At 43.4% G+C, this 25,616-nt stretch overlaps 1 protein-coding gene and 1 long non-coding RNA gene across 2 annotated transcripts in view; one reads left to right on the forward strand and one right to left on the reverse strand.

Annotated features, from left to right (window-relative positions):
- Nucleotides 1-24,796, forward strand: part of LOC309367286 — a 119,440-nt gene extending 94,644 nt beyond the window's left edge. Inside the window, exon 3 of the long non-coding RNA XR_014166983.1 lies at nt 23,517-24,796. This is a non-coding gene — a long non-coding RNA (uncharacterized lncRNA). The remainder of the gene's footprint in view (nt 1-23,516) is intronic.
- On the reverse strand, nt 688-14,596 carry LOC309367076 (cytochrome P450 2K6-like). Its single transcript, XM_081906364.1, has 9 exons — nt 14,325-14,596; nt 12,319-12,481; nt 11,374-11,523; nt 10,688-10,848; nt 10,050-10,223; nt 8,718-8,865; nt 2,028-2,212; nt 1,508-1,649; nt 688-1,128 (listed from the first exon to the last, which is right to left on the reverse strand). Exons 1-9 carry the CDS (start codon nt 14,505-14,507, stop codon nt 941-943), a joined length of 1,494 nt encoding a protein of 497 aa, XP_081762490.1. The 5' UTR covers nt 14,508-14,596; the 3' UTR covers nt 688-940.
- Nucleotides 24,797-25,616: the final 820 nt, after the last annotated feature.

Genomic DNA, 25,616 nt, shown 5'->3' on the forward strand with positions numbered 1-25,616 from the left:
TTAGTGGGTGTGGCTGGATTTTCTTAAGAGAGGAGAGAAATTCAAACCAGACATTTTTTTTCTATTTCCTGGTGAGACCATGGAGACTTCCACTGACTCCAGTGTGAAAGAGATTAACTCCCTCTTCCCTCTCAGAGCAGTAGCTAGGCAGAGAAGATTTGGAGTTTTTCCTCTTGTGGAGGTGGAAGTTTTGATTTTGAATTTGACACATTTCCACCATTTTCATTTTTCATATGACCAGTCAGAATTCCATTGATGAGGGAAGCCTTAAGCTAATCCAGACTCTCAGAGAAAGTTCATTCAGATACAGAGAGAAGATGGAAGATGGTTGTTTTATTCCAGGGATAACCAACAGGTTGATCGGGATCGACTGATCGATACCCAGGAGGTTCTGGTCGATTCCTGGCTCCTATTCCTTTGTTTTTGCCTCAGAGCACCTGGCCCTTCCCCCTCCCCGCCCACCATATTCAGCTGATCGCTGGAACAGAAGACGGAATTGCCTGACAACAACAAATACAATTCAGAATCAGAATACATTGCAGCCCAACTTCCTCAACCATTCCTCATAAGGCATGGTTTCCAGTCCTTTTTTTTGTCTTCATCACAATTCCCTGCACATCCACCTGGGAATATGATGCTTCAAGATCTTTGAAAGTATATGTTAACATGGGAATACATGCAACCAGATTTGTTGATTGATCTCTATGACTCAAGTGTCATATGAACACAGGGCCAGGTTTTAAGTAAGAGATGCTCCAATGCTCATTTCACGTGATTTGGCAATATGGCAGGTAAAGGGGAACACAAGATTTGTGACAAAGCATGCACCAATTCCACCACTAGGCTACTCAACCCAAATACCCTTGCAGAACAGGGGTGTTTTAAGAAAGCCTCGCATTGCACACACAGGTAGGCTAAGCAAGCCAGGAGCTTGTGAGTCTTAGAAACGTGGCAGAGCACAGAGCTGGTGGGGCATGGGTGGTGTTGTAAGCCCAACAGCAGGAGTAAGGTCCAGGTCTTCTTGAGACGTTCCAGGGGGAGGCTGGAAGGTGAATTTCTGCAGGAGACTTGTGAAGAAGAGGAAGAGATCCATTTTGGCAAGAGTCTCACCTACACATGCTCTACGACCTGTAAGGACACACAGGCAGCAGAGAAACTGGGTTTAGCAGTTGCTTAATAACATCCCAAATACTTTAAAGCAGACTAAAATGCAGAGATAAAATAACAGGTCACAATTCCATCTTAAAAGAATTATTAACTCCCAATACCAGCCATTCTGCAATGCTGAAAACCAGGGGTGGGAAATCTTTCTCACCCTGAAGGCCCCATTCCGTGGTGAGCAGCATTCCAGGGGCCGCACACCAATGGTGGCCAGATCTAGTGGCACAAATGGCCACAGCAAGTGATGTCATTCTTACCTTTGCACAATAGGGTACATTCCAGGCATGTAAAAAGCCCATTGACTAAGCACACACTATGCAGGTATACACAAAAGTAAAAAAATTACCTGCAGAGAAAGGCATGAAAGCATCTCTCTTTACGAATTTTCCTTCAGAGTTGAGAAAATGCTCAGGATAGAATTTATGTGGTTTCTCCCATTGAGATTCATCGTGCAGCACAGAGGCCAGCAATGGTATGATGTATGTCCCCTGCAAAGGCAAAGCAAGAGTCATTTTAAAATAAAGTGTATGCCTCTGGTACAATAAATATTTAGTGTAGGAGAAATGAGATGTGAGTTCATCTGAGAAATGTCTTTAGTGTGACAAACTTTAATGTATAAACCATGATTTCCCACAAGAAACGGTTTATTTCAAACCTTGTGCTCCTTTCCACTGAGATCTCTTTAATCTCTTTAATGGGTTGAAGCTGATGCCTGACACCTTCCGAAGGGTAGACTGAAAGCTTACAGTGCAATCCTATACAAGTCTGCTCAGATGTCAGCCACACTGAAGTCCAAGGGGCTTACTCCCAGGAAAGCCTTAAAATATATTGTAACTAGTGGGCAGCAGTTCAATGAAAAGGATCACCTTTGGAATGAAGTAGCCATTGAGGGTAACATCTGCAGCCGCGGCATGTGGCATGTTGGTTGGGACGATATTGGAAAACCTCAAGATCTCATGGATCACGGCATCTGTATAAGGCATTTTTGTTCGGTGTTCAATCCTTGGCTGAGAAGATCCAACAACCTTTGCAATTTCTTCTTGGACCTTTACTGGGGAAAACAAAAAGAAAAACATTTATTTTTCTGCTCAGATTATGTCTTTGAAATTAATCTCTGAAGCATAAAACTGCCACAAACTCATTCTACAGTTCCATAGGCTCACAAATTTAATCTCTAGAATTTAACAAATGTATTTTTAAGAAGGACAAACAATTTAGACAATAACCTGATATACTGAGGGAGAGATATGCCTCCAGGATGATTATTAAAATATCACTGCTGGGAATATTCTGAAGTGGTATCTTTTACATATAAAGGTCAAAAACAAAGATCTTGGATCCTCCGGACCCTGACAAATTCTGGACAAAATATGGGAAAGAGTTAGCTGGAGAAAGAGCATTTGAACTGGAAGCTGGACAGGAAGAGGAAGATTCAACAGAGGTGGAGGTGAAAGAGAAATAAATATGGAACAAGATGGCTTTGAGAATTCTATCTGGGAATGTAAATAAGCAAAATAATAAGACTAAATGAATAAAATTGATCATGTTGTAAAGAAGTTAAACTTGGACGTTATATGCCTCCAAGAAAGGGGGAAACTATTAGCTTGGCAAATAAAGAAGAAAGAATAAAAAACTGCATTGATAGAATAAATGTAGGAGGTAGAGTGTGGAAAATCTGGAAAAAAAAAATAGATCAATTCGTGAGTTTTTATGCCGCACCATATTAAGGCAAATGAGTTAAGGTAGAAGAAATGGGTAAATATTTAGAAGACAACAGACTGCTTAAGATACCAAAAGTTAAAATGTCATTTCTGAATAGAGCTGTCACAATGATGGTTTTACAGCAAGTAATTTTACAGGCAAAATTAGGGAAGGCACCCAGACCTGATGGAGTTTCAGCAATACATTATTAAAAAATTACAAGATTACCGAATGCAACCTTTAAAAGATATGACTATAACTTTGAATACAGGAGAGTTACCCAAATCCCAGAAGACTGTATACATAACTTTGATTCATAAACAAAATAGAGATCCAAAGCTGGTTAAGAGCTCTGGGCCTATTTTGATGTTGGATAAGGATTATAAACTGTTTGCAGACATATTAGCTAATGGGTTGAAAACTGTATTAAAAGAGAAAGCATTTAGACTCCGAGAAAGCATTTGACAATGTCTCCTGGGATTTATATATTTAAGGCTTTGGAATATATGGTTTGTGGACACAGTTTTATAAAAGGAGTCAAGGCAATATATACTAATGCATCAGCAAGTAATGTAGTGCCTGAGAATTGTAAAATAACTAAAGGAAGGTTGCCCACTGTCACCTTCATTGTTTATAATAGTTTTAGAAGTTTTGGCACAAAGAATAAGATGTAATAATAATAAAAAGTGGGGATAAAAGCGGAAAGAGAATATTATAATATAATATAATATAATATAATATAATATAATATAATATAATATAATATAATATAATATAATTATATTATATTATATTATATTATATTATATTATATTATATTATATTATATTATATTATTATAATAATATAATAGCTTTTGCAGATAATGTGGTGATATTTGTTGAGGAACCAATAGAGTCAATCCCAAAGTCATTGGAAAAGATTTTTTATTTTATTTTTAGAAATAGCAGATCTTTAAATTAATAAAGATAAAACTAAACTCCTGGTAAAAAATATGAATGATGAGGGTAAAAATAAATTACAAAGTTTATCTATCTTAAAGAGTGAAAAGAAGATTAAATATTTTGGGTGTGTGGTTAAGAGCAAGAATATAAATTTGTATAAGGATAATTATTTAAAAACTTGGGAGGATATTAAAATAAATTTGCAAATATGGAGGAGAATGAAACTTTCATTACTTCAACAATTAAAATGAATGTATTACTGACAATATTCTTTTTGATTTATTGTTATTTATTTATTGTTATTTATTTTATTATTATTATTATTTAGTGAATGTATATACCACCCTATATCCAGATGTTCACAGAATAAAATCAAAATATAAAACCACAAAATACATAATCAAAATCAAAACAACCACCCAATAGCTCCCCTACAAAAAACCAATACCAGTGATCAATCAATACCAGTGATCGGCACGACAAATTGTTTCCACAAATGGCAAAAATATATTTCTAAATATATCTGGCAAGGAAAAATAAGAGTAAAACAAATAAAACATAAAAAATTGACAGATGAAAGAGAAAGGAGTTTTTCCCCCTGCCGTATATGGGATTCTATTACGAAGCACCTTGTCTATGCTGTTTGAGGGAATGGTTGTTATTGAATAATTCACATATTTCAGATTGGGAAGGTCATGATAATATTTTTGGTTGGCATGCTTACTTGAGGTATGAAAATGTGAAAGTACATAAAGGTTTTACAAACCATATAATCAGGAAAAGAATGTATAGAGTATGGGATAAGTATAAAATCCTTTTGGAGACCAAAACACCACTATGGCTTTCACCTTTGGAGAATTTACCGGTAAATTAAATTTTTTAAAAGATTTATCAGAGATGTTACCAACATGGTTACAATATGATCATTTGAATGAAGTATTTAAAAGGAATTTGAAGCAGTTGTGAACAAACATCACAACTGGAAAGAGACCTGTTAAACTGTAATGTTAAAGTGATATCTAAAATGTATAAGATCTTATTGGAATGGGAGACGAAGGACGAACAAGTGAAATCTTCAATGATACACTGGGCAATAGATATTAGTTATAATATAGAAATGGAGGCATGGGAAAGTTTATCAAATGTGGATATAAAATTTACAGAATGTTATAGTTTAAGAGACAACTATATGAAAATGTTAGATAGATGGTACCTGACACCTAGTAAATTGGCTAAAATGTATAAATCCGAACTGACTATGTGCTGGAAACGTAAAGAGAAAGAAGGTACTATTTTTCATATGTGGTGGGCTTGTAATAGGGTTAAAGTTTACTAGGAAATGATATATGATGAACTGAAAATGACCGCTCCCCACATAAAACGGGGGGGGGGGCCCTTTGCGTGGACGCGCGCAGCCCCTGGATCTGGAGTGGCTCCATCAGCACAGGCTTGGCTTCGCCTTCCCCCAGGTGGGATACCTGGAGGGCTCCACCTACCTCAGTCAGTTGTCCAATCCCGCCTGGGGGAAGTGTTGCCAAGGAGACCAGGCCAGGTAGGGGAGGGACTACCTGCCCACATTATTTTAAAAAAGAGAGAGAAAGAGAGCCACATTCTTCACATTCCAGGGGAGCTGATAAAACTGCCGTTCCATGCCAAAGAATTTGTGAGTACTTTTTGAGCTAATTTATGAGCTAGTTAGCTTCAAAGGTAAAGAGAAAAGCAAGCCGGAGTGAAAGCAAGGCTCAGAGGCTGAAAATACCTGTTGGAATTTCAGCGTTTGCTTGCTATCGCACAGACTGTTGGAAGGGACTTTCCAAGCTGAGCTAGCTGCCAGGTGCTAGCAGCTTGTAAACAGCCCAATAGACTTTTGGATTTTTCAGCTCGCTGCTGATAGAATCATAGAGTTGGAAGAGACCACAAGGGCCATCGAGTCCAACCACCTGCCAAGCAGGAAACACCATCAGAGCACTCCTGACATATGGTTGTCAAGCCTCTGCTTAAAGACCTCCAAAGAAGGAGACTCCACCACACTCCTTGGCAGCAAATTCCACTGAAGCTTGGATTCAAGATGGATGCCAAGAAAGGGGCAGGTTTACCTTATCCACCTCCCCTAGCTGCACTGGCTGTTGCTGACAGGGGGAGTGAGGCTCGGAGTTCTAGCGCCCCCCACTGCTATTGCTAGAGAAGAGCAAGCTGTAGTTCTGAACGTTGTCCATTGTTACAATTGTGGCCAGCCTGGGCATATTCAGAGGCACTGTAAAAGGCCACATGAGCAGAAAGGAGCTAAAGGGAGCTCTGCAAAGCCTGGGGCTTCAAGCAAAGGTCGTGCCAAGTCCCAGGTGAAACCTGCTAAGGCTTTGCTGTCGCTAAAAGCCACATCATCGGTGGAAAACGTGTTTGTTTTGGACACGGGAGCGACGCAGCACATGGCATCACGCCAGGAATTGTTTTCTATGTTTGAGAAGCAACAGTTCACTGTGAAACAGGCCAATGGTCAGGAGATCGAAGCGACCGGGTTTGGAACTGTTTACCTGGAAAGCCTGAACTTGACTATAAACAATGTGTATTATGTTCCTGATTTGAAGTTCAATCTGTTGAGTGTTTCTCAGATGACAAAGAAAGGGCTGGTGTTGTCCTATGATAAGGAGAGTTGCAAAATCTTTAAAGATGGAGAGCTGTATCTTTCTGCCAGAGAGAAAGACGGACTGTATCTGTTGACTTTTGATGAAAATGATTACAATAGTTGCACTGCGTGTGAGTCTAAAATGCTGTCTCTTGCAGGTGTGTCGAAAGACGTCAAGGATCAGAAGGCAACGAAAGTTACCAGTGTTTTTCAGTGAGTGTATGCTGATGTGATTGGTCCTCTAGCACCATCTAGAGGCAATGCTAAATACTATCTTGTATGTGTTGATCATCTTTCTCGATATGTCTGGACTTATATATTAGGATCACCCAGAGAAACCTTAGCAAGGTTTAAGGAGTTTTGTGATAAGCGTGACACCAGTCATTCATGATGCTAATATTGATTATCTTTTCACAGATGAAAAGCCAGTTTTTCTTTTACAGGATTTTCAGGATTTCCTGGAGAAACAAGGGATAGAGCATAAGGTTGCTGTTTCTGAAGCTGCATAGAACAACAATGTTTGTGTAAAGGTGAACAAAGAGTTGCAGAATGGCATGAAGGCACAATTGCTGAGTTCACATTTGCCACATGAGTTTTGGGCTGAAACTTTATCTTCTTATTGTTACACTTGGGTGAGAAAGGTTTCAAAAGGTATGGAAAGTTCTCCTTTTGAGAAGCTATTCCGAAGGAAACCTCCTGTAACACATTTTAAGGTTTTGGGATCTCACGTAAATACAGAAACTCCAGATGGAATTAAGAATGCAAAAGGCATTTTTTTGGGTTATGAAAAGGGTCTCTACAGAGTAATTTTGTCTGAATCTGGTAAGGTGATTCTCACAAAGTTCCTAGAGAGCACTCCTGGACAGGAGAGACAGGTTTTTCACACATTTCCCACCGATGACAATTCAGATGATGATTCTGATTTTTCTGGTGACACAGAAAGCTCAGAGAGTTCTGTTGACACAGTCATTGAGAGAGGTTCTCACACAATGTCTAGACCTACACAGGTTAAGGCTGAACCAGAAGTGCCTGAACCATTGTTTACTGTTGGGCGTGGTTCTCCAAAAGGTCCTGAGGATGAACCAGTCAGCAAAGAGGATCAGCACCTCATACGCAGGTCTGAGAAGGTTACAAAGGGCATACCACCCAAGAGATATTCTTGAGAGTTTGCTAACTCAGCTGTTGCATGTGTTACTATTGTTGACAACTCTAGACAAGGTGTGTCTAAGTCAGAAACAAAGACACAACTGGGAGTTGCAAAGCGTAACACAACCTTCCCTAGCCAAGGTAATGCAGAAGCACTCATTCCTTGGAAAACAGACAACCAGAGAGTTACACTGGTGAAACCAGTGGCGGGTAGTTCCAAAGGTGGAACTGAAACAACAGGGGATTGTTACATGTATAACAACTGTTTGTTTTCTTCTCTGGATCAAGCTTTGTTCGCACCTAACGTTGATTCATATGGGGGAGGATGTTACAATAAGAGAACAACACAGCTGCAAACAGCCAGCTTGTTTACATCATGTGATGTGACTAGCTGTGGGAAAGAATCTTCCCGTAAGTTCACAGGCTACACAAGTCTTTGTTCAGTGTGTAATATGAGACCTTCCTGTTGCGTATGTAAAGGAAGTCTTTGTCTCTCGCTCGGAGAGAAGTCTGAGTGATCGGACATGTTTTCTGTTGAGTTGTACTCTCAGAAATAAACAAGATGTAAAAAGACTTTCTGACTATTCTTCTTTCCCCTGCGAAGGGGGGAGAAGGGGGTGTGCATTTTCCACGCTGGGAAATGTCGCCTATCAAGATCTCCCTGGTCTGTCTGGGATGCCAGCCAGAGGCAGATCACCAGTAAACAAGCTCCGGGAGCAGGGAGAGGGGCCATCCTCTCTCGATGGGGCTAGTTCTCCAACAAGAACAAGATTATTATTATTTTTAGAAAACAATGGAAATGGTTTATTGCGTATGTACAAACAAACTGTAAACATACTAAGACATTGGCAGGATTAATGTAAAAACCCACAGTTTCAATATATCTATTGGATATATACGGGAATATATATCTAAAAGAATATGTTGAGATAATTTGGAGTATGCAGGAATATGAAATGAAATGTAAAGAACCACAGAAAGAGGGAGAAGGGAGTCCAGGTTGAAATGTTAAGCTTATGACTGAACAATTGTGTGTGTGTGTGTCGTGCAAATTATAAATATTTTATCTATCTAACAGTTACATATAACTGGAATTAAGATTTTTCAGAATAATGGAAGCCAACCCAATGAAAAGCACTCACTCTGAATTTCAGGATATTTCATCATTAGTAACAGTCCCCAGCACAGTATGGTAGAAGTGGATTCCATGCCAGCAGCCAATAAGTTGGCCACAACAGTTTTTAAGTTTTCGTTGTGGAAATACGCATTCGTCTTCTTCTTCTTCTCCTCCTGGGTTGCAAAAAGTATGAACTGATTAAAACGAATGTAGTGAGAAAATTTCATGTGCAAAGATAAAAATGAATACCTGACTGGACCCGATGATCCAAAGTATCATTGCACAGCACCCCAGTCGCTAAGTAGTGAGAGATTCCAGGTTTTCCAGACTATGCCATCATGATGATATAGGGTTCCTGCAGGAGGAGTGCTCGCCTCCAGGCCAGGAGAGGCGAGTCACCAGAGGATCGGGGCCGCCCTATGCCTCGGGGCAGATAAAAGCCAGCCAGCCCCAATCCCAACTTGCGGGAGCAACATTGTTGGTTGCTAGCTCCTGCCTAGACCCTGTCCTGCTTTCCTGCCTGAGCTCATGACCTGCCCTGTCTCCCTGCTTGCATGCCTGTTCCTGACTTCACCCGACTCCCTGCCCTGCACCCAGCTTCAGCTACTACGGACTGCCTCCACGTTGCGCCTTTGACCACGGACCGGACTTGGACCTCGCCTCTCAGGTAACCCACGGGACCAGCACATCAGGCCTGTAGATCTGCTTTAACTTTTCAAACTCATCATTAATTAGTTTAAGATTTTAGAAATAATTTCCAGCCTGTTATTGAGAACTTTGTTGCCACCCAACCACCTGTTTCCTTTTCTGGGTGCTAATTAATTGATAAGCGGAAACTCCAATTCATATTCATTTCCAGTCTTAGTAATGGTTAAAAGAACTGAAGCCCTAATTTAAGGCTGATTGGTCAGTGCATGGGCCAATGTTTTCTCCTTGCTCTGAGATGCCTCCCCACCCACAAAGCTTCCTATCTCCTCCAGTGTGAAGAACGCCTTCTTCTGAGCACATGAGGCATTATCCCATCGTCCCTTGTATCAAAAGGGAGTCTGGCAACCAATATTTATGACTTGATTACCTCTCATCACTGCGTAATTATCTATAATTACATGTTTTCTTGATCAGGGATATTTTTTCCAGAAATGCTGTTGAGCATGCAACTATTGACCCTGCAGAGGCAACTTCTGTAACACATTAACAATGGCTGACTATTGGGAAAGGGGAGGAAGTATGCCATGTTGGTCCCTTCTGAAGTGAGACTTCCTGACTACAACTTACGCATTCACTTGCAAATATGCCCTTAAAACATGAATTGAAAATGGCAACGCTTATTCTGGGCCAACTTAAAAGACTCCATTACCTCTTGCTGTTGGATAAGAAATGAGTCAATAAAGCTCCTCTGGTCATTTTCATCCAGATCTCTGAGGTGTTTTATGAAGGTGGCATTTATGAAGGCAAACAGCTCATCTCTGTTTTGAATGATAGTCTTACGAGCCCCCAGAAGAAAACCAAGAGCAGGAAACATGTTATACAGCTGAAAGGATAAAAATGTGAAAAAGGAAAAAGAGGCATTAGAAAAACTCAGTATTGTACTCTCAGCTGGGTCTCTCAGAACATAATTTATGTGCAACCCCAGAATAGTAGGCTATGGCAGTTCTCCTCTGGAGCTTCCCCTTCAGAGAGGGAGATCTGCCCTTGGAGGCCCCTTCTGAGCCATCATGGAACCAACTATCACTTGTTCTTCCTTGTCCTTGGAGTCCCGATGGCAGTGAGGCCAGAAAGGGTGTGTGCAAGAGACTTTATTATAGTTACGGGATGACTGAACCGTGTGAGTTTTCTAAATATTTCGAATCACCACCAGGTTTCTTAAGATACCAATATTCTGTGTTTTGTAGTGAATCCTGAACAATATACAATAAACAGGTCGCCCTGCCCACTTTGCATACACTGTTATCATAATCAACTGTTTGTTTGTTTTAATTGTAAAAGATAGATTACCATGACTGAAAAGCTTCCGACGATCCGGACATTTTCATTGTTCAACTTGAGAAGTCTTATGTATGTGGGATCTTCATAATCAAATCGCTTGTCTAGTAGTATGGCCACTATAATATTAGCAACAGCTGCATTCATAATTGTGGTGGTCTCAAATGGGTTTCCTATACATAAATATGACAGTTAAACAAAAACATTCTTTAAAAATGTGGGATGCACATTCCTAGAATGGACATGCTATGGGATGCTTTCTACCAGCCAGGAGAAAACTTCCTTTTTCCTCGGCTAAGATATAGAACTTGCTAACGCAAGTTAGGGGGGATATCATTAAACAATATATCCTCTCCTGCCTCCCTGAACATTCCCACAGAAATTCAAAGTATGGAAAGGGCATTGTTTTTAAGTCTGTTCATGTTGTCTTAAATCCCTACTGGCAGCTTCCCTATGTGTAGACCTCATTTAACAAATAAACTAAACCTAAGTGTTGCTGGATGTGGCCATAGCTGGGCTAATACCTGCTTGGAAGTCACAGGAGTTATTGCCGCGCAATCTGCACATTACAGGAACAGACCAATTGCAGTGAACCCTGGGATCTGTGCTTCTGGAAGTTAGGAATATGTAACACAATAGTCTTGGCACCTTTAAACAACTGTAGTGTAGCTATGCACCAGAGGAAAACACCAACCCACCTTCGTAAGATTCAAATTTATTTATCAGGACACTGCATTCCTCAACAATTCTGTCCTCTATGGTCCTCTTTCCCATTCCGTAGGCCCGAAATGTGCTTACAACAAACCGCCGCATCACTTTCCAGTTTTCACCATTAGACAGAATTACACCTGAAGAGACGGGAGGAAAGGTTTCATGTCTGCATGGCCATTGTACAAATATATCAATAATTTGTGTTCTGCATTTCTTCCATGGAAGTGAGAATGGATCCCAGCTATTCTCCCATTCAGACTTCAGAGCTGGCAGCTGTGCCATCAGAGCATGACCTGAGAACCCATTGATCAATATTTTCCATTATAAAGTGTAGGCTAGAGTGGAGTGTGGTTTTTACATGTCAGGCGTCCCAGCAGAACTCAGCTTGTTACTTTGTATTCCATTATGCCTCCTTCATTTTTCCTCTATATATAGTCTGGGGCAGAAAATGGTCAGTCAGTTTCCCCTTGGTATGTGGCATTACTTTGCTGTGTGACTATTATTCACAATCCTCCTGTCTCATTCTCCCCCATCTTACAATATGACTGTTGGGAAGAAGGTGGGAATGGGAAAGGTTTGCTTTAAATGGCCTCCATTTTTGTATCTTCAACAGAGCACCACTTATCCACAGAAAGTCAAGACCTGGTCCACTCTTTTTAACATTTTAGCTTGATCTCCAGAAATCCACATTTGACATTTTTTGTGACACATGCTCAGCCTAATGCCTGCAGATATTCTGTCAATGTCAAAGGCACTGAGGTGGGTTGAAAAATTCACAAGGATTTCCCCCACAGGAAACAATGGATTTCGATGACTTGCTTTGCAAACACTCATCTTATAAACCATTTCTTGGGAACAGATTGTGTTCACCTGTTGGGACCAGTGTGTGTCTGCAAGCATTACAAGTTCCAATAGAAAGGGAGGTGCCTCACCTAAGCCTTGTCCAAACTCTTGAAACATTGGAACGATGGGCCTGTCTGCAAATGCGTCCGCCTGATTAACCAGAGCCTCCTTTACTGTCTCATATCCTGTCAACACAACAGTTTTCTGGGGTCCCAGTTGGATGCTGAAGACAGGCCCATACTGCTTGGACAACTGGAATTCAACAGAAGAAAAATTGAGAAACAGAGTTCTGGCATACCCAAAGAATATATTAATGCAAATCCTCTCTGACAGAACCAAGACTGCATTAGCTACTACCCAGTCTCAAATCTTCCATTCTTTTGCAAGGTGATTGCTGGGGTGGTTGCTGAACAACTCCAGGAATGTCTAGAGGATGTGGACTATTTTGATGCCTTCCAATTGGGATTCAAGCCTCATCATGAGACTGAAACTGCCTTGGTTGTGCTGCTCGATTATCTCTGGCCGGCTAAGGACAAAGGTGAAAGCTGTTTCCTAGTTCTGCTGAATCTCTCAGTGGCCTTTGATACCATCGACCATGACATCCTTCTGGACTGTCTAGCGAGGCTGGGATCTGGGGGCGCTGTTATACAGTGGTTTCGCTCCTTCTTCCTGGGCCAGAAAGTGGTGTTGGGGAATGAGTGTTCAGGCCCCTGGGCTCTCACTTGTGGTGTATACGGATAATAATCAGCTCTACCTCTCTTTTAAATAAAAACCATTGAAGGCAGTGAAGGTCCTGTGTAAGTGTCGGGAGGCGGTTGGATGGTGGCTGACAGATGGAGGTTGAATCCTGACAAGACAGAAGTACTGTTTTGGGGGGACAGGAGGTAGGCAGGTGTGGAGGACTCCTGGTCCTGAATGGGGTAACTGTGCCTCTGAAGGACCAGATGTGCAGCCTGGGCGTAATTTTGGACTCACAGCTATCCATGGAGGCGCAGGTCAATTCTGTGTCCAGGGCAGCTGTCTACCAGCTCCATCTGGTAAGCAGGCTGAGACCCTATCTGCCAGCAGACTGTCTTGCCAGAATGGTGCATGCTCTAGTTATCTCCTGCTTGTACTACTGCAATGTGCTACTGCAATGTGCTCTATGTGGGGCTACTTTTGAAGGCGACCCGGAAAGTGCAACAAATCCAGAATGCGGTAGCTACACTGGTGAGTGGGAGTGGCTGCCGAGACAATATACCACTGGTTCTGAAAGACCTCCGTTGGCTCCCAGTACGTTTCCAAGCACTATTCAAAGTTTTGAAGCTGACATTTAAAGCCCTAAATGGCCTCGGCCCAGTATCCTGAAGGAGCGTCTCCATCCCCACCGTTCAGCCTGGACACTCAGGTCCAGGGCTCAGGGCCTTATGGTGGTTCCCTCACTGTGAGAAGTGAGGTTACACGGGACCAGACAGAGTGCCCTGTGGAACGCCACCCCATCAGATGTCAAGGCAATAAACAACTATCTGATTTTTAGAAGACAGCTGAAGGCAGTCCTTTTAAGGGAAGTTTTTAATGTTTGATGTTTTATCATATTCTTAGTCTGTTGGGTGGCCAGGGAAACCCAGCCAGATGGGCAAAGTATAAATAATAAATTATTATTATTCAGCTGTGGCAGCACAAATATTTGCTATGAATAATCAGAAAACCAGAACAAAATAGGCAGTTGTAAGTGATTATACCTTGAATGGCACCTCTCAAATCTATTTAGAAAGATAGGCTGAAGGAGGAGGCTGGGCTACGCAAGGTTTGCACCAGCACTTTTGAATCCTTGAAAATGGAGGCAGAGTCAAACGGGATTCGACACCAAACACCTTGTTCAAATTACCAGTTATAAATTGCAGCTAGGTCCTATGACTGGGAATGTTAAGAGGCAGTTCTGTAGCACACAAAGGGGAGATGAGATTTATAGGCTCTAAAAGAACAAAGTGTAATGTATTATTGATATTATTATTATTATTAATAATAATAATAATAATAATTTTCTACCCCGCTCATCTGACTGGGCTGCCCCAGTACCCTTCAGCCTTGCCATGGGAAGAACTGGAATCTTTACCTCTAACATGGTTCTGTGAGGCCTCTTGAGATCCATGATGTGGAGATTCCCAATGAGAGGTAAAGGCCTTGGACCTGGCGGAAAGTTTTGGGAGCTCTTTTTCCCGAAAGTGCCCAGTTTCAAAACAAAGGAAACCATAAGGATAAAGAGGAACAACACTGGAATCGGCTCCATCCAATCCATTTTGTTTCAGCAAGCAATTTTTTTTTGCAGTGGTTATAATGAAAGCCACAGTGCAGTTTGGTCGAGGACAATGTCTTGCAACTGCAGTGAGCAGCATATATATTATGCTAGGTACTGTCTCAAGCTAATCATTAAACCATTATTAACCATTATTAAACCAGAGATAGGAGGGATTAAAGTAGGAACTAAAGAATACAAACTGAAAGCGTACGCAGATGATTTGGTGTTATACTTAGAAGATCCGCAAAAAAGTGTCAATAAGGCCTTGGAAATATTAGAGGAGTACGGTAAACTGTCTGGTTTTAAGTTAAATAAACTAAAGCCAAAAATGATGACTAAAAACTTGGAAAAAGATGCAAGAGAAAAATTAGAGATACAGAATGGAATCAAGGTGGTAATAAAATAAAATATTTGGGAATTTGGTTAACCACGAAAAACATAAATTTAATTGGCAATAATTATTTTACAATGTGGAAAGAGATCAAAAAAGACTTAGACATGTGGAACAGAGTAAAACCTTTGTGGTCGGGAAGAATGGCGGCAATAAAAATGAATATACTCCCCGAAAATGTTATTTTTATTCCAGACTATTCCAGTGATTAGAGAATCTTCAATATTTAAAGATTGGCAAAAAAAACTCTCTCAAAATTTATTTGGCAGGGGAAAAGACTGAGAATTAAATTTAAATTACTTACGGATCGGAAAGAAAGAGGGGGATTTTCGGTGCCAAATTTGAAATTATATTTCGAAGCCTCCTGCCTTTGTTGGATTAAAGATTGGATCAATTTGAAAAACACGGATTTGTTAGATTTAGAAGGTTTCAACAACAGATTTGGATGGCACGCTTATTTGTGGCTCAATAAAGAAGAGGTGCATAAAGGTTTCTCAAGTCACATTATCAGAGGATCATTATATGAGGCTTGGGAGAAAAACAAAAAACTTTTGGAATGGAAAACACCCTGGTGGCTATCACCGATTGATAGCCTAACTACTAAAAAAACAAACATGGAAGGAGAAAGATTGACTTATGAAGATTTATTGATAAGAACAGAAAATGGATGGAAACTGAGAGCATATGAAGAGTTAAAAGATAGACTAACAGGCTGGTTGCAATTTCATCAAATAAGTGCTGTATGGAATGAAGATAAAAAGAGAGGGATAAATGAAAAAAAATCTAAATTTCAGATAGAAATAATAGAAGGTAAAACTAAGTTATTATCGAAAATTTATAACCTACTGTTAGAGTGGGATACTAAAGAGGAAGAGATAAAAGAGGTTATGGTAAAATGGGCAATGGATTTGGGATACAACATAGAATATGATAATTGGGTGAAATTATGGACCAAAGGAATGAAATTCACGGCCTGTGTCATGCTTAGAGAAAATTTGGAAAAGATGGTGTACAGGTGGTACATCACACCGGTGAAATTAGGGAAAATGTACAAAACAGGAAATAAAGCCTGCTGGAAGTGTAAAACCAAAGAAGAGAACTTCTACCATATGTGGTGGGCCTGTGAAGAAATGAAGAAGTTCTGGGAACTTATATATAATGAATTAAAAAAAAAATCAGATATAGTTTTCCTAAAAAACCGGAAGCATTCCTATTAGGAATAATTGGGGATGAAATTAAAAAAGAGGACCAGACACTATTCCAATATGCGACAGTGGCTGCTAGAATACTAATAGCACAAAACTGGAAGAATCCAGACATTCCAACTGTTAAAGATTGGCAAATAAAACTATTCGAATATGTGGAACTAGCAAAAATGACTCCAAAAATTAGATACCAAAAGGTACAAAGTTTATTAGTGATTGGAATAAATTTATAACATACATTGAAGGGAATTATAGAAGTTTAAAAACCACAGCAGGTTTGATATAAATCTTATGATGTGTAAACTATTAATAATGAAACTGCAGGGGGGGGGGAAGGAGTTTTATTAAGAAGCCCGAAGTCGGGAGGGAAGGAGGTCAATAGGTACATAGAGGAGAGATATAAACAAGATGATGAAGAATTGTAATGGAAATTTGTGTTACTTTTCTGTTGTTTATTGATATTTTGGTATTATTGATTTGTTTACTTTTCGTTACTTAAATGAAAATTAATAAAAAGAATTGTGGGGGGAAAATTAAACCATTATTAAATTCTCTTGAACCTGGATGCAGACCTGTCACCCAGATTATGTGTAATATTAATTTGTTATAAGGGGAGTAAAGGGCAGCATTGTGAAATTCTTTGGAGTGATCATTGAACTGCATTCAGGGATGGATTTCTGAAAGTGCACCAGTATGGACTTCTGGAGAGACAAGATGGCAAGCGCCACAGCAGCAGGGAGCCTCTGATGACCACAAGCACCAATGGCGCTGCCTGGCTGGTGCCCTCACTGCCACCATGGCTGCCGTCGCCACCACCATGATTGGGGGGTAACCAGGGTTTCCCAACATGACAACCAAGGAGGCTGCACAGAGCCCCACCCCCCCAGTGTCCTCGACCCCACTGGGAATGGGAGCATCCCACTGATAGCTCAGCAGAGCCAGAGGAGTAGCAAGCTCAGGTGGTACCTGGTGTGGAATTTTTTTTTGTCACCCCCCATGACTCCCAAGCCTACAGCAAGCCAGAGGAAGGGGGGGGGAGCCTCACCACTTTGCTGGGGCCGCTCGCTGTCAGCTTGGGATTCATGGGTGGGGAGAGTGACAATTTTTTTTCCACAACCCCCTTGCTCTGCTCCTGGCCCAATGCCCTGCATTGCAAGAGATTCAAAAACCTTTTTTAAATGTGCATGAAGTAAGAACTTTCTGGCGGTGAGATCTATTCCTCAGTGGAACAGTCTCCCTCGGAAGGGTGCGTACTCTCCTTCCTTGGAGGTTTTTATGGAGAGGTTGGATGGGCATCTGTCCTGGATGTTTTAGCGGAGATTCCTACATTGCAGGGGGTTGGGCTTGCTCAAGTTAGAGGAAAGGTTCCAGCCTTGCATGCTCACTTGGGGTCTTTTTCATTCCCAGAGGCTGGGCTAAGGCAGGAAGCGGCTGGTGGGACGGTCATTCATCTGGAATTCCCCTGCAGAAACACCATTGAGCAGCTGAGGAATGGCTTTTAAGGAGCGCCTCTCGCCTGCTGATTATTGTGCAATTATGCAGCGTACTGTTTACATGGGTTGGGTCTGCAGTAGCCCCCTACCCACTGTACAGGTAGACCGCACATGGCCAGGGGGCTCAGTCAGCTCCGACACTGCACCTAGCCTTGCCTGCCGGCCCCGATCCCAAATTGGGTGCAGCGCTCGGCCTGAATTGCGTGCATGTTGGGGGGCAAGGGCACAGCCACGGCTCCTCGCCCCCTCTCTCGGCTCGGGACGTGCAGGCCGCCAACTTCATGTAACTAGCAGCAAAGAGTTCTCTGACAATTATTTTCAAAATAAATGCACATGTGTTATTCATATTTAGATATCTGTTTTGTTGGAGGGTTTTTTTTCTTGGGGGTAGAGAATTCTATGGGGTTTTGTTTCGAAATCATGTCACTGCTCAATAACCCACCCTTGCATTGTGGTGTTCAACTTCTGTTGTTAGATATATTGGTCTTTATGCTTCTGTGCTTTTATGTTCGTACATACGTTATGGGCTAATAGCCGTATAAATAAAGAATGAATGAATGAAATCGTGGAACACCCAGGTTTAAATAGTGATAAGTGCATCTGCACTCTTAATCGAAAGCTCCAATTCAGATTGATACGGCATTATTTTATTAAAACTGTGAATTACTGTAATGAGAGAGAGAACAATCACAACCCTCTGATAGTTATCCAATTTCCATCTATGTCTGCACAGGATCCCTTCACTGTTCACCAACTATAATAGATATTCACAAAAGGTTCAGTACAAAGCCGGTCCGCTGGCTGCTGCCTTATTCTAAGAAAAGAAGAGAAAAACCGTGGCAGGATCTCCATGAATAAAGTCCCCTACTCTGCAGGAGCAGCAGTGGAAGAGTCATAACGTAGGAACAGAACAAAATTGAGGCCCGCAGATATCAAATCTACCTGGCAATGGGAGAACTACCAAAGAGCAAAGACCTTAGTTGTATTTGCAAAATTGCAGCCAAGCAGCGAATTGCCCTTTGGTTTTATTTCAGAAAACCACTACTATACGTCAACGCAAACGTACCATGGCTGGGAGGGGGGGCATTTCATTAAAGGCGAGGCCACACATCAGAACAAAGCATTGCAAAGGCGTTTTTCTACCCTGCTGGTGCAAACCCCAATGGTTGTAGCCAAAACTATTTGTTGTATCCATAAAAGAGACGAGCTCGAAACAGTGACTGTTTTACAGGCGCGAGGGGCTGTTTTACAGTGACTGTTTTACAGGCGCGAGGGGCTGGTTCTTGCTCCTTGTGTGCAGAAGAGGCAGGAAGGGGCGAGGGAAGGAGGCCGCCCACCAGCTGGCAGGGGGATGGGGCGCTTCTCATGGCCCACCGACGCCACTCCCTGGCCCACCCCTCGCAGCCTGAGCAGGAAGGAAGCGAAGCACCAAGCGGGCAAGCAGGTGATCTGTGGAGCAAGGCTTTTTCCTGGATGACGGGGCAACCCACCCATGACTCCCAAGCCTACAGTGAGCCGGGGGAGGGGGGAGCTTTGCCACTCTGCCAGCGGCCCTGACAGGCGTAGGCTTGGCCCACCCCCACTGCACCCCCAAGGGGCTCAGCCCCTGAGCCCCTTGTTCAGCCCCTTCTCGTGGCCCACCGATGCCCCTCCCTGGCCCACCCCTCGCAGCCCAAGTAGGAAGGAAGCGAAGCACCAAGTGGGCAAGTGGGCGATCTGTGGGGCAAGGCCTGTCCTGGATGACAGGGCAACCCGCCCATGACTCCTAAGCCTACAGTGAGCCGGGGGAAGGGGGGAGTTTTGCCACTTTGCCAGCGGCCCTGACAGATGTAGGCTTGGGAGTCGCGGGCAGGGATACGCATGCAGAGTGTCACCCTCTCTCAGGATGTCACCCAGTGTGGCCCGCCCCCAATGCACCCCCTTGCTTTGCCCCTGAGCAGAGCTCCAAGGCCTGGAGGCATCCAGAGCCAAACAGAAAAAAAGCAAAAACCTCCATATAAAAATCTGGCAACCCAATTATAAATAATAATAAATAATAAATTTTATTTATATCCCGCCCTCCCCAGCCGAAGCTGGGCTCAGGGCGGCTAACAACAATCAAAATAGTCCAACATTCTTAAAACATTAATTATAAAATTAATTAAAATCAAATTAAGATCAGATTAATGGCAACCATCAAGCAAAATTCTGTGCAGATTGCCAGAGGAGGGGGTCAGGCTGCGCCCTGATCAAAGGCCTGGTGGAACAGCTCTGTCTTACAGGCCCTGCGGAAAGATGTCAGGTCCCGCAGGGCCCTAGTCTCTTGTGACAGAGCGTTCCACCAGATTGGAGCTGTGGCCGAGAAAGCCCTGGCTCTAGTTCAGGCCAGCCTAACCTCTCTGTGGCCTGGGATTTTTAGGATGTTTTTATTTGCAGACCGTAAATTTCTCTGTGGGGCATACCAGGAGAGGCGGTCCCATAGGTACGAGGGTCCTAGACCGTATAGGGCTTTAAAGGTTAAAACCAGCACCTTAAACCTGATCCTGTACTCCACCGGGAGCCAGTGCAGCTGGTATAGTACCGGATGAATATGATATCGCAGCGAAGATCCCATAAGGAGTCTCGCCGCGGCATTCTGCACCCGCTGGAGTTTCTGGGTCAGTCTCAAGGGCAGCCCCACGTAGAGCGAGTTACAATAATCCAGTCTGGAGGTGACCGCCGCGTGGATCACAGTGGCTAGGTCAGGGCAAGAGAGATAAGGAGCCAACTGCTTAGCTTGGCAGAGATGAAAAAATGCCGCCTTTGTTGTAGCTGTAATCTGTGCCTCCATAGAGAGGGAGGTATCGAAGATTACACCCAAACTCTTAACAGACAATGCTGGCACTAATTGCACCCCCGCAAGAGATGGGAGTTGCCCCCTCAATCCCATATCGCTCCATCCCAGCCAGAGGACCTCTGTCTTTGAAGGATTTAACTTCAACCGGCTCCCACGTAACCATCCAGCCACAGCTTCCAGACATCTGGTCAGTGTATCTGGGGCCGAGTCAGGATGGCCGTCCCTCAACAGATAGAGTTGGGTGTCATCGGCATACTGATGGCAACCCAGCCCAAAACTCCGGACAAGCTGGGCGAGGGGGCGCATAAAGATGTTTAAAAGCATCGGGGAGAGAATCGCACCCTGAGGCACTCCACACACCAAGGAGTGGCGCGGTGACAATTCCCCCCCAAGCGCCACCCTCTGTCCCCGACCAGAGAGAAACGAGCGCAGCCATTGAAGGACTGTGCCCTGGATCCCCACGTCAGCAAGGCGGTGGTCCAGGAGTTCATGATCGACCATGTCGAAGGCTGCTGACAGGTCTAGAAGAATCAGCAGCCCCGACCCGCCTCGATCCAGCTGCCTGCGGAGATCATCTGTTAGGGCGACCAGAGCCGCCTCGGTCCCATGACCAGCGCGGAAGCCGGACTGGAATGGATCGAGAGCTGATGTTTCATCCAGAAACCTACCAAGCTGTTCAGCAACCGCTCTCTCAATCACCTTACCCAGGAATGGAAAATTCGAAACCGGGCGGTAACTGGATAGATCTAAAGGATCTAATGATGTTTTCTTTAAGAGCGGACGCACCACTGCCTCCTTCAGTTCCCCTGGGAATATCCCAGTGCCAAGGGACAAATTGATGATATCACCCAGGGGTGGTGGGCATTCCAGCTTGGAGGAGTCTGTCCACATCAGCTGGGGATATCCGATTCAAAGTGGTCCAATACTGGACCCGAGGACAGTCGAGGGGCCTCCTGTTCCTTTATTGTATCCAAATTGGCAGGGAGGTCATGGCGGAGCAACAGGACCTTCTCCGCAAAAAAGCTCGCAAATGCCTCACAGCTGTGTGTCAAATTGTTATTTAAATTTGGCTGTCCTTCAAGGGACGTTAAAGACCTAATTATACTAAATTAGGGTGAGAGCTAGCTAGTGGAGGCCGAGAAGTAGGACTTCTTAGCGGCCTTCACTGCCATTTCATAGGTTTTCATAAAAGCCCTATAAGATATCCTTGAGGCTCCATCATGGGCACCCTGCCATACTCGCTCTAGCCGTCTGAGGTCCCGCTTCATTTTCCGGAGCTCCTCGGTAAACCAGGGAGCCCTGTTTCTGCGGGGTCGCAGAGAGCGCCTAGGTGCGATCTCATCGATGGCTGCTAGGAGCTGGATATTCCAGCCCTCAACAAGCTCAGTCAATGAGTCGCCAGGGGGAGCAAGGTCCCGCAAGGCCTGACAGAATCTATCAGGGTCCATCAGCCTCTGCGGGCGAGCCCAAATTGGCTCGCCACCTAAGCAGGGTGGGGGTGGAAAATCAATCCTGGCTTTCAGCGCGTAGTGATCAGACCATGGCACCTTCATTGAAGGAGACATGATCACATCTATACCGGCGCCAAATATCAGATCAAGCGTGTGGCCTGCTTGATGTGTGGGGCCTGAAACAAACTGGGAGAGCCCTAGTGTCGCCATGGAAGACACCAGGTCCAGAGCCTGTGAGGAGGGAATGGCATCAGCATGGATGTTGAAGTCCCCCAATACCAATAGGTTAGGGAACTCCAAGGCCCAGCCGGCCACCGCCTCCAGCAGGCCTGACAGGGTGGCTGCTGGTGCGCTATGTGGCCGGTACACCAGCCGAACAGCCAAGCTCACCTCGGAGCCCCACACTAGGCCAACACATTCAATGCCGGGAATCGATGGCGATGGTAGAGCCCTGAAAGAACAGTCTTCTCGGATTAATAATGCCACCCCTCCCCCCCGGCCCACAGTCCGCGACTGGTGGAGGATGGAGAAACCCGGGGGTGCCATCTCTCGTAAGGTAACAGTTTCGCCTTTGCACACCCAGGTCTCCGTCACACAAGCCAGGTCAACCCCCTGTGAGGTGAAGAAGTCTCGCAGGGTGGCGGTTTTGTTGCCTATAGACCTGGCATTGCACAACACCAGTGAAGGAGGTGAGTAATCCTTGCTCACCCTACCTCCGTCCCTCGGGATGGGGCGCAGATTGGAAGGGGTACGAGCATATCTGTATCTCGATCCCCTTCGCCTATGACATCTGCCTCCACCGCCATACCTCCCTCGCCCCACTACGGTAGCAATCCCAAGCCTCAAACCAACTTCCATTTACAAAATAGAAAAACAAAGGCTAACACTGTCTAAAAAACTTCTTCGAAAACAACAAAGCTACAGTGCAGTTTGGTCAACAACAGTGTCTACCAACTGCAATGAACAACACATATATTATGTTACATAATGTTTCTAGCAAATCATTAAACAATCCCTCTGATTTTTCTTCTTCTCCACAACTATTCAGAGCTGTACAATGGATTATTTGCCTTTCAGTTTAATGTTTATTCAAGTGAGTGGTGCTTATTTGCAGAAACTAATGCTTTCCAGAACAGATTCAAATGCTCTAGAAGTCGGTGAACTCATCACCCAGGATTACCTGTAAACTTAGTTTGTATGTTACACTGGGAGTAGAGAGCAGCATTGTGAAATCATTTGCAGCTGAAATTATTCAACTTCAATGAGGTACGACAGCATTTAGTTTGAAAGGGTCCAGCATTTCCTTTACTTTCTCCCATTGAAACACTCACACATATTTTTCTTTTTGGCATAGTTTTTATTAAGAGCCCGGCCTTGGCTGGGGAGGGAGGGGTATAAATAAAAATATATTATTATTATTATTATTATTATTATTATTATTCATTTCCATCTTGAAACTGTTGAACATGGTGGCATTAGGGTATATCTTTGTATACATTAGAGCATATGACATGCAACAATGTGAGCAAGGAAGGATAATAACTAAGCAGCACATCCTCTCATAGTTCCTAAATCCATTCCTACAAAGATTATGGGGCCCAGTGAAAACAAAATTCAAAGTATTATAGTGTGTGTGGCTGGATTTTCTTAAGAGAGAAGAGAGATTCAAACCCGACATTTTTTTCTATTTCCTGGTGAGACCATGGTGACTTCCACTGACTCCAATGTGAAAGGGATTAGCTCCCTCTTCCCTCTCAGAGCAGAAGCTAGGCGGAGAAGGTTTTGAGTCTTTCCTCTTGTGGAGATTGAAGTTTTGATTTTGAATTTGACACATTTCCACCATTTTGATTCATATGACCAGTCAGAATTCCATTGATGAGGGAAGCCTTAAGCTAATCCAGACTCTCAGAGAAAGTTCATTCAGATACAGAGAGAAGATGGAAGATGGTTGTTTTATTCCAGGGATAACCAACAGGTTGATCGGGATCGACTGATCGATACCCGGGAAGTTCTGGTCGATCGCTCGCTCCTTTTCCTTTGTTTTTGCCTCAGAGCAGCTGGCCCTTTCCCTCTCCCCGCCCACCATTTTCAGCTGATCGCTGGAACAGAAGATGGAATTTTCGCTGTGAGGCAAATTGTTTCCATAGCGATCTTTTGGTGAATGACTAATCCCCTCTCCCCTTTACTCTAGTCTGACATTTCCCCCTTAATAACGGAGATTTTCTCCATAAAAAAGGCTCAGCAAGCTTGGCCTTAACGCCCAAAATGGAACTTTCTTCTCTAAAAGAAGCTGAACAATTTTGGCTTCCAGTCCCCCCCCCCTTGAGTAGATCTCAGTCTCGTGGGAGTTGGATGTCCCTGTTCTAAGCCAGAAGCAGAAAGTCACAGAACTAATTGACAGCATGGAGATGCCAGAAGCAAACCCAGTTGCCAGATCTATTATTACAGACTTTTTAAATAACCCAGAGAAAACAAAGCCATTGCCTGACAACAACAAATACAGATCAGAATCAGAATACATTGCAGCCACAGATGTTAACATACCCAACTTCCTCAACCATTCCTCATAAGGCATGGTTTCCAGAACTTTTTCCGTCTTCATCACAATTCCCTGCACATCTACCTGGGAATATGATGCTTCAAGATCTTTGAAAGTATATGTTAACATGGGAATACATGCAACCAGATTTGTTGATTGATCTCTATGCCTCAAGTGTCATAAGAACTCAGGGCCAGGTTTTAAGTAAGAGATGCTCCAATGCTAGTTTCACAGGATTCGGCAGTAAGGCAGGTAAAGGGGAATGCAAGATTTGTGACAAAGCATGGACCAATTCCACCACTAGGCTACTCAACCCAAATACCCTTGCAGAACAGCGGTGTTTTAAGAAAGGCTCGCATTGCACACACAGGTAGGCTAAGCAAGCCAGGAGCTTGTGAGTCTTAGAAACGTGGCAGAGCACAGAGTTGGTGGTGCATGGGTGGTGTTGTAAGCCCAACAGCAGGAGTAAGGTCCAGGTCTTCCTGAGATGTTCCAGGGGGAGGCTGGAAGATGAATCTCTGCAGGAGACATGTGAAGAAGAGGAAGAGCTCCGTTTTGGCAAGAGTCTCACCTAAACATGCTCTCCGACCTGCATGGAAACATAGGCAGCAGAGAAACTGGGTTTAGCAGTTGCTTAATAACATCCCTAATATTTTGAAGTAGAGGGAAATGCAGAAATAAAATAACAGCTCATGGTGCCCATCTTAAAAGAATTATGAACTCCCAATACGAGCCATTCTGCAATGCTGGAAACTGGGGTGGGGGGTGTCTTTTCAGCCTGAGGGCTGCATTCCCAGGTGAGCAACATTCCAAGGTGCCGCACACCAATGCTGGCCAGATCTAGTGGCAGAAATGGCCACAGCAAGTGATGTGATTCTTACCTTTGCACAATAGGCTACATTCCAGGCATGTAAAAATGCCATTGACACACTGTGCAGGTATACACTATGCAGGTATACACAAAAGTAAAAAAATTACCTGCAGAGAAAGGCATGAAAGCATCTCTCTTTATGAATTTTCCTTCAGAGTTAAGAAAATGTTCAGGATAGAATTTATGTGGTTTCTCCCACTGAGATTCATCTTGCAGCACAGAGGACAGCAATGGTATGATGAATGTCCCCTGCAAAGGCAAAGCAGGAGTCATTTTAAAATAAAGTGTATGCCTCTGGTACAATAAATATTTAGTGTAGGAGAAATGAGATTTGAGTTCATCTC

The sequence above is a fragment of the Podarcis melisellensis genome (assembly GCF_964234715.1).
Source record: "Podarcis melisellensis genome assembly, chromosome: 3".
Taxonomy (NCBI): Eukaryota; Metazoa; Chordata; class Lepidosauria; order Squamata; family Lacertidae; genus Podarcis; species Podarcis melisellensis.

Excerpts from the sequence above, each read along its gene's own strand:
- LOC309367076 (XM_081906364.1), bottom strand. The coding sequence starts at position 14,507 with ATGGATTGGATGGAGCCGATTCCAGTGTTGTTCCTCTTTATCCTTATG. Across the intron at positions 11,524-12,318 it reads AGAGTTTGGACAAGGCTTAG|GTGTAATTCTGTCTAATGGT; the intron begins GTGAGGCACCTC and ends CCGTCTCTTCAG. Across the intron at positions 1,650-2,027 it reads ATGGCTACTTCATTCCAAAG|GGGACATACATCATACCATT; the intron begins GTGATCCTTTTC and ends TTGCCTTTGCAG.